This window comes from Monodon monoceros, unplaced genomic scaffold (genome assembly GCF_005190385.1).
Source record: "Monodon monoceros isolate NGI ecotype Baffin Bay Population unplaced genomic scaffold, NGI_Narwhal_1 Super_Scaffold_22, whole genome shotgun sequence".
Classification (NCBI taxonomy): Eukaryota; Metazoa; Chordata; class Mammalia; order Artiodactyla; family Monodontidae; genus Monodon; species Monodon monoceros.
In genome coordinates this window covers 13,133,510-13,143,114 of record NW_021703779.1, presented here as the reverse complement: position 1 = coordinate 13,143,114, position 9,605 = coordinate 13,133,510, and the positions used below count along the sequence as shown (strand labels likewise).

Sequence of the window (9,605 nt, the reverse complement as noted above, 5' to 3'; positions counted from 1 at the left end):
ACAGCCATTGTTATGTGAAAATATTGTACATGATCCAACTGCTAATCAGTATACGGTTCGGTGAATGAATTACGGAGTAATTCTACAATAGATTTCCATTAAACGGATCAGAGTGAGCTATACACATGTGCATGGAAAGACTTCTAAGACATGCAGAGTAAAGAAAGCAGGCTGAAAAGTAGTATGTATAGAATGATCTCATATCTGTAAACATATAATGTGTGTACATACATATATATTATATATATGCATATATATAATGAATAATAGATGTTAGTGTCAGCATAGAAAAAAATTCTGTCAAAATAGACACCAGCTTGTCCATGAAGGTTATCTCTCCGATGATGCACATTTCTATATTGCTTGAATTTTGCAGTCATCTTACTTCTGTAGGCAGAAAAAAAACTGCAAATATTTTTATAAAGAGAATCTCTACTTCTAAGTCACTGAACTCACTCAACTTCATTTTTCCTGGCATTATAGAGTGTATAATGTTATATTCCAGGAAATGTAGGTTAAAAATCACAACAGTCATAGGGCTTGAGAGCATTTTCCCCCTACTTTCATGATTCCTTATATAATTAAGAGTATTAGGAGTGGGGGGAGGGATAAATCAGGAGTTTGGGATGAACAGATACACACACTACTGTATATAAAATGATAAACAACAAGGACCTACTGTACAGCACAGGGAACTACACTCATATCTTGTAATAACCTATAATGGAAAAGAATCTGAAAAAGGATGTATATATATTATATATATCTGAATCACTTTGCTGTACACCTAAAACATTGTAAATCAACTATACTTCAATTAAAAAAAAAGAGTATTAGGAGGGTCAGTGATATCCAAGAAAATTTATATTTATCAACAAGGACCCATAAAAGAAAAACTGAACCAAGTTACCTGCTGAATTGTGTTGATGATAGTGAATAAGCTTTGGAATGGAATCAAAACAGTAGTTTTCTGCCAGGTACAATTTGTTCTCGGCATCTGTATGCACATGGTAATGTTTGACGGTTCCTTTTTTATCACTAGTAAGGAAGAAAGAATGTTAGAATGTTTTTAATAAACAAGTGAAGCTTGATTACATAATGGTTAAATCATTTTATGTGCATTTGCAAAGTTTAGAAAGGGAAGTCAGAGGTGGCTTCTGAGTCTTGACATCTAGCGTTTTTCTGGAGGTGTCCACGATAATCCATAAGTATGGAAGAGGGCTCCTCTCTGAACTCAGTGGATCCTTTGTGCTCATACAGAATTCATCTATAATAAAACTCCCCCTTTCTGTATCGTTCTTCCTTTAGTAAGTATAAAGCCGGCATCTTCCTTTGGTGATTGAGAACCCTGCAGTTTTCAGGATCATTATTCTGAACATTAATTCTCTTTTAGGATAGTAATGGAGATTAAAAGGTGGGAGGCAAAGGTCATTAGGCTGTGGATGGGAAGCTCTTTTGGGAGTGGAGTGTACAGGTTGGAGTTGGTGGGAATAGCCTGAAATTCCTCATGCGAACTTGTGCCTTTTTCCCATAAAACTTTTTTTTTTTTCTGTTGCTCTACTTGTAGAAAATAGTGGTGAATTGATGCACGTTGATTTAGGCTAACCAGGAATGATATGCCTGTCTTAGATGTTAGAGTCTAGCGTAGCGGTCAAGAACTGGGCTTTGAGTACATTTCTGTTGCTGGCTAGCTAACTCATGCAGTTGTTGTAAAGCTCAGATGAGAGTATGTATATATCAGTTGCACTATGCTTGGCACATAAGAAACTGTTAATACATTCTTGTTGCTGTAATGTCAGCCTCGTTAGAATTACAGTTATAAAAAGGAGAAAGGATGCTTTCTTGTTGCATATGGCTCATTGGCTCTTGGTCTGAGCATCACATTCACTCCAGCCGAATGACGGTGTTTCATTAAAGAAGGCTTCTGTAGTCTTTCATTGGGATTCTTTTCATTTGATTCCTCATCTATTTGCTGATTTTTTTTTCTATGTAGCCACCTTCAAAAATGAATCTGGTGTCAAGAAGCTTAACTAAGAGGACTTCTGACATCAGGTTTGGCTGAAACTGGAGGCCCTGAGGGCCATAGAGCTTTTGATATTCAGTGAACCAAGCCTTCTCCCCCTTCTTACTGGGTTGGCTTTAGTCAGCATCCAAGTTTGCAAGCTAGTACACGAGGTACACCGGGGATGTGGCTTCTGGCACTGGAAAATGCCATGTGAATGCTTATGGTACATGCTGTTATCTCAAATTGGAGGTAGGTACTCTGTAAAAAAAATTCCCGAAATAAAATAACTTTTTCATCACTTAATTATTTAAAAAATACATATATGCACCACAAGGCAGGGCACATGGAGAAACCACCAAGGCCCTTCAGTCATTCAAGGTCGTTCAATCCAAGCATTAAAAAAGGGGTCGCACACGTAGACTTTTTTTTTCAAATGGCCCTAATCGAGATTTGACCAGATTCTCATTCCAAAACATTGGGTGGTTTCAGCACAGACACAGGGATATGATTGAGGGAACATGAACTTGGCTGTTGAAGGCCTGGCTTCAAGTCTGTCATTTATTAGTTTTGAGGGTGGTCTTTATAAGCTCTCTTTGAGAGTGGCATGGACATATATACTCTACCAAATGTAAAATAGCTAGTGGGAAGCAGCCGCATAGCACAGGGAGATCAGCTCAGTGCTTTGTGACCACCTAGAGGGGTGGGATAGGGAGGGTGGGAGGGAGGGAGATGCAAGAAAGAAGAGATATGGGGATATATGTATAACTGATTCACTTTGTTATAAAGCAGAAACTAACACACCATTGTAAAGCAATTCTACTCCAATAGAGTTGTTAAAAAAAGAAAAAAGAAAAGCTCTCTTTGAACCTCAGTCCTCTCATATGTAAAATGGTGTAAATAAAAACAGCTTTCCTGTTTGCTCCACAGGATGTTTAGAAGGAACAAAAAGGCTAACAACCAATGGGAAAGTGGCTTGTAAGACTCTGGAGGGGGACCCTAATGTTGGTGAGGGTGACTTGCCTGAGGTAACCGTGGGGCCTTATATACCTAAGCATGCGGGGGAGGGGGGCAGGTAGAATTACTGTTTCCCAGCAACAACAATGCTAGTGATTACTATTACTTTATTAAGTGTGTGCTATGTGTCAGGCACTGTTCTGATCCGATTTGTGAATTAACCCACTTCATCCATAGAACATAATAATGGTTATTATGTCCACTTTTCAGATGAGGAAGTTGAGGCACAGAAGTTAAGAAACTTGCCTAGTGTCATAAGGTTTTGAAATGGCAGAGTCAGGATTTGGACTCAGAGGTGCAGCTTAACACCAGAACTCTTAACCACACCAACAGGACAGCACCCCAGAAAGAAGCCATCCAGGGAACACAGCTACACTGATTCAACCTCCTGCTCCCACTGGAAAGACTTACTAAAAACCAGACACTGGGCTAGGTTTCTCAGCTCAGCAGGTGGCTAGGGCCAAGAGTGTACAGGAACCATTGCTATTATTTTTCTCTTTCTAGGCTTAGGATAAATCAAGGGGGAATAACGCAGGATGCCTTTAACAAATGTTAAAGGCTCGCCATGCACTGGGCGCTCTGCTGCGGTCTGGGATGGGCAGGAGAGAATCGCCCAGAAAACAGCCTCTTGATAGTACGGGGTGGGGCGGGGGAAGGCAACTACGAATGGTCACTTTCCACAGAAATACTTTGATCCCAAATTCCAGAGCTTAAAGATGGGATCTTATCCCCAAATGTGACTGAATGACCAGCATATTCAAAGAACATACACAAGAAGATGAAAGAAGTCCGCATCATACTTACTTCATAGCCTTACTAAACAAGGACACTGTGTACATTCCCGCCTGGCTGGAATTTCTAACCATAAATGCTCCTTCTTTTCCCTAAATAGGAAGGAGAGTGTGGAAGGGACAGAAAACATTTTCATTATTCTTGAAAACGATTTGCCCTGATAGGTGGTCGGAAAGTAGATCTTTTAGATCCACTTTAGACATTGATGGCACAGATTACTCACCAGTTGGCACAGAAGGGACCCCTGGTTTAGCTTTCCTCCTTCTCTCACTCACTGTCTTTATAGATCTACCCTGTGTGCTTCAACTCTTCCTCTCCAGTTAATTTTTAACCTTCTCTGATAATTTTCCCCGTTTTGTGTTTGTGCAAGCCTAACGTTTTCATCTTTCAGAAATAAAATTTAAAACCACATATCACCATATCATGCCCTTGGAAGGTTTTAGAAAACCAAAGATGCAGAACAAATCATTTATTAAATTTATGCTCAACTTGTCTTTTGTAATGTGCTGATTCTAAGCAGATTTAGATTTAGACAAAGTGGATATTCAACCGTGCATGTGACGAAATAGCGAGTTAGGTAGTGGCCACCACGTTCTCACTAGGGCCCCTCCAAGAAATAATTGGTGTGTGTCGTATTAGGTTGAACTATAGCAAAGTGTCACTTTTGTAGGTCAAAGGAGTTTGCAATTGGTAAGTCCATTACCAATTAGTAAGAAAATCCGATAGATTTATTCCCCATTACATCTGCTGTACTCTGGTTTAGGTGCTAATGGTTTTAGTGACAGGCTTGAAGTATGAGGTACAGATGGCCCCCAGTAAATCATCTCTCTGTGTATTCCTGCCCTGTGTAGTCCCCTCCCACATCGACTTTGGGCTGGCCCAGGTGATTTGCTTTGGCCAGTGGGACATTAGCAGACATGACAAAAGCTGAGACTCTGTAACTGCTTGCACTGAACTGTGGGGCTTGGCCTCTTCAACCACTGCCTTGAGATGACCATGCCGTGTGGAAGCCCAAGTTAGCCACATGCAGATGGAATATGGCACCCTGGGTGACTACCCCAGCTGACCCCACCCTTAGTCAATCCACCAGCTAAATGCAGCCACATGAGTGACCCTAAGCAAAACCTGCAGAACTGCTGGCCCAGCTGACTCACAGAACGGTGAAGAATCGTAAAGCTTGTTGTTTCAAGCCACTAAATTTTGGAGTGGTTTATTATAGAGCACTGGGCTTAGAGGAAGTGGCTGGATGTGAAGGGCCTGGTAACCCACAGGGTGGACAGTTAACGCTATGGTGTCTTGGCTGTATAATTAGCAGTAAGGTTTCTGTGAGCAGTGCATTACCCTCCACGCCCAGCAATAGAAAGACATTCTTAGAGGCTATTTTAAAGACTAGACTACTTACCTTTTGTCTCAGTAACTGCTCAGATTGTGACCTGGAGATGTTACCTGCAAACCAGCTGCAATAGAAAGGAATTCCATTTTGAGAATTAATAGGTTTTAATTGCCTAACTTGTCACTTCAGTTTCTCACCTGTAAAATGAGGCATTGACCCAGATCAGGGTTTTCCAAACCTGGCTGTTCAAGAGGATCACTTGAGGAGCTGTTAAAAACTCAGATTCCTAAGTCTCCACCACCCAGTTATGATTCTGGGGTGGGGCCTGCATATCTTTCCTGATCATTTCCCCAATGCATGCCTCTCACACCCCGTTGGAATCTAGAAATGATGGAGATAGAGACTGTCTATATGGTCAGATCTGGGCTTTCCAAGTCAAAGAAAGCCTTCCAATTCATCTAAATGCGAAAGACTAAAATCCATGATTAGAGGTTCTCTCCCTTTGGTTTAAGTCTTTGTCACCTGTTAAACTATAAATATCTTTGAATAATTTTTGTACTAGCATTTCTCAGTCATTTTTCTTTTTAACATCTTTATTGGAGTATAGTTGCTTTACAGTGGTGTGTTAGTTTCTGCTTTATAACAAAGTGAATCAGTTATACATATACATATGTTCCCATATCTCTTCCCTCTTGCGTCTCCCTCCCTCCCACCCTCCCTCTCCCACCCTCCCTCTCCCACCCCTCTAGGTGGTCACAAAGCACCGAGCTGATCTCCCTGTGCTATGCGGCTGCTTCCCACTAGCTGTCGGTTTTACATTTTGTATCTCAGTCATTTTTATCTTAGTTTGAATGATTCCAGTAGTTGCTTTCCAGAGGGTAGATGTTGGGGAAGAAGCTACAGTTAAAGGGGAACTAGAAGGTGGTGAAGAGTGACGTGTACTTTGTAAATGCTCTCACTGCACTCGTAGCCAATGAATCAATAACAGCACTCATACAAAACCAGAACTAGAAATATGTGTTATCCTAGTGTCCAACTGAATTGGTCGCTGTTGGGTAGCAGGTGTCTGAGAGATGCACTGTGCCATTACTCCCACCTCTCCTTAATGCCAGACTTTAAGTCCAGGAGACGATTATTTTGTCCCTATTTGTTGTCGAATGATAGAGTCTTAGATTTTGGAAAGGACCTTAACAACCACTTAAGACCACCCTGTCTCAGTATAATTGGGGCGATCACACATTCTTATTTGCCCAGAGGAGTCCAGTTTATGCCTGATGTCCAGATGTAACATTGAGCAGTGCACTCTTTCTCTTCCTAAAGTGTCCTAGTTTGGATGTTCCATGATAAGGTCACTCTAGGAATACGAATCTCTCAACATAAATGCTGTGATATTCAAGGCTCGGTTGTGCTACCTTGTAAAATTACTGCATCGTAACTAACTTCACAATTGGACTCAATGCTAATAAGAGCCTTCAAACATCATCCTGGCAAGGGGCCTCCAGGGAAGAAATAACCAGCAGAAATGTCATGGGCTGTATCTATGAAGTCAGAGCGAAATGAAGAGGAGGCCAGGTATGTGATAGATCCCAGGAATATGTGCAGCTGGTTTAGATCATCCAGACTGGGGAAAAATACTTTCATTAGTAACAACCCAGTTCATTGTCACCCATCCTCCAGATACATGGCCCAGAACCTCACATGAGTGTCTCCATGTAAATACAGCCTCCTGAGCAAGTTTGAACCATCTGCTTGTAACCTTAGGGGGAGAAAACAATAGAAACATCTATGTCTAGTTTTAGAGAAACACAGAGGACTTTCAAAACTCACTCATAGTCATCAAGGTTTTCCTCTTCTTCAGATGAACTTGACTCAGGGGATCCCCTTAAGAAGAGAGGGAATGACATGAATACAAAAAAAAAAAAAAAAACCACCAAGAAATAATCCAAGTGCCTCACAGTGCCATATCAAATCCCACCCTGCTTTCATCCATGTGAATAAAATCTGGACTGTTAGCTTTCCCTTTTTTGCACTTGGGAAGGTGTCAGCAAAGTGAAGAGAGAATTGCTTAAAAGTTGAGCTCATGCCCAGTTTCATGAGAAATTGGCTCCTTGATACAGAAGGCCCCCAGGAATGTAGATTTCTTCGACTCTGTCAGAAGAGCGGGCTCGTGAAATAAATGAGGATGCTTCCGAGAGAGCCGTGATACAAAGCTAGAGAAAATCTTGGTTGTGTATAGAGCTATTCTCAGAGAAGAGTTACTCAACTCTACGTTGTTTTCCCTCCTGCTAGAGATGCCTGAGCCCGGTGTGTCCGTGTTCATGAGAGCACCAGTGTATGTCATGAACCATGGGTAGGAAATTTCAGCGTGACCCAGAAGCCATCAACTCAGACCACCTTCAGGGTTCAGAGAAGCAAACTACCTGGATTTGTTTTATATTTACCTTAAAAAGTAAAGGCTAGTTGCAAAACTGTCAGAAATGTGGTTAGTTTTCCTGCAAAAGGAAGAAATCCTGGGTGTAAAAGAATATCTGAATTTGATTTACCATGACATCTTTAGGGTGCTGTGATCTACAACATTTCTTTCCCTTTGGTTACTGCATGCCATATCTTCACTGCTACAAAAAAGAGGGATACATTTCATAAATTGATGTTTATTTATAAATGTTAAATGACAAGAGTAGTTTTGTTAGATATGTTTCAGCTTTAACAGTTTGACCCATATATGTCACTTGGTTTGGAAATGGAAGCTAATGAGGCATTTTCACATTTTCATCCTTGCAGGGACTCCACTAAAAAGCAGTAGTTTGACAGGATGCCTAAAGAAAAGAGAATTTTTAATAATGGCTCATAATAACCCCAAACAATAGAAAACTTGGATTAATAAATCATCTTGACTGGGTTTGCCCTGATTTTCTTGTATGTATGCAAGCATTCTGTTGCTGATATATTTTAAAATAAGTTATTTTCCTCTTTGCTGTTATGATTGCAAAGGAAAGTCCTGAAAATACCAAACCGTTTAACTCCATGTGGACACAGATGGATCTGCAGGATTCTCTTCATCCTCTGCCACCCATCATTTTATCTCTCTCATTTGGGGTGCAAAGCGGAGCATGGGGAAGTACTGACTTCTCCAAGTCCAAAGGCTGTGTTATTTGGAATGTAGGACCTAGTTCCTGTTTGCCTTCACAGCCCAAGGTCTTTTTCAAAACCACACTTCAGTGAATGCCTGGAGAAGCCCCAGCACAGCAATGCCTCCTTCCCCAGCTTCCCAAACAGCCTTGCTCACGAACATAGCTTTTTCCCTTCAGTTCTTCATAAGAAAACTCTTATTTAAAAATGCTAAGCGAAAAAAAAAAAGCTAAGCGATTTATTTAGCCTTTTTGTGGTTTTTAAGAGCACGTGGAGAGTATCCATCAATTGTGCATCGCTTGGGTTTATCCACATGGGGGAATACTATACAGACATTCAAAGTAATCAGGCAGGTTGCACAGCACTGGGAATGTAATGGGCACCACTGAACTGTACAACTGCAAAATGACTAAGGTGGTAAATTTTACATTACGTTTTACCACAATGAAAACTTTAAAAAATTAAAAATTTAGTATGTCCTCATGTATTCAAATGGGAAAAATGTCCCAGATGTTAAATGAAAAGAGGAACTGGCAAAGAAGACTGTGTGGGCGAAGGTGTACGTCCTGAGAAGGCAGCCGTGGCCTCACTTGATTGACTAGTCATTTGGCCAGTGATGCCGAAGTGCATTAAAAAGTGACCCACTCTAAGCTCTCTCAGACAGAGGATATAGTTTAAAGATTTGGTGTTCTGGAACATGGGGTTATTTGGAGGTGGAGGGGAGAGAAAGGAAAGGGAATAAAATGCTCAAGTATTACTTAGATCATCAGACACGATCATCTACACGGAAAGTCTGTGCTGCTGAGTCTCAGCAGGGCCACCGCTACCCAGGCTTCCGGCTCAGGCACCGAACATTTTCTCAGAGGGCATCTCTATCTCAGCTGAGGCCTGTGTGGACCGAGTCGAGGCTCAGCTCCAAGGCAGTGGGGCAGTGTGTACTCTGTGCGCCGCACAGCCAGACTGAAAGCTGGGGTTTACCTTTTCAGTCCTCTTACTTGCCACCAGTCAGGGCAGTCTTCTCTTGGCATAAACCGCATGTTGACGTTTGACTGGGAGCCCCAGTTTTTCTTGGAGTCACTGTCATACTGAGCTAGAGCGGTACTTGAAGATGGTTCATCCATCTTGAGAATAGGAACCGCTCGAGGAATCTTCAGCTTTGGAGGATAAGAGATTTTAGTACATCACAGTGAGGCGCAGATGCATGAACTGGGGACTAACAACCAAAGTATATTAGCTCTTAAATTTTAAAAAATCGGAAGGAAGGGAGGAGGGGGAGGAGGGCGGGAGGGAGGGGAAAGCAGGCCAGAGACTAGGAGCCACGGTTGAGGGAAG

The 9,605-nt window shown here is 41.6% G+C and overlaps 1 protein-coding gene across 1 annotated transcript in view; it reads right to left on the bottom strand.

Annotated features, from left to right (window-relative positions):
• The window catches only part of BMX (BMX non-receptor tyrosine kinase), a 49,344-nt gene that overhangs the window by 19,293 nt on the left and 20,446 nt on the right, over positions 1-9,605 (bottom strand). Inside the window, exons 7-12 of the mRNA XM_029240701.1 lie at positions 9,252-9,427; positions 7,688-7,759; positions 6,972-7,025; positions 5,214-5,268; positions 3,824-3,903; positions 911-1,038 (exon numbers count right to left, since the gene is read on the bottom strand). Coding sequence (XP_029096534.1) covers positions 911-1,038; positions 3,824-3,903; positions 5,214-5,268; positions 6,972-7,025; positions 7,688-7,759; positions 9,252-9,427 — 565 coding nt within the window. The remainder of the gene's footprint in view (positions 1-910; positions 1,039-3,823; positions 3,904-5,213; positions 5,269-6,971; positions 7,026-7,687; positions 7,760-9,251; positions 9,428-9,605) is intronic.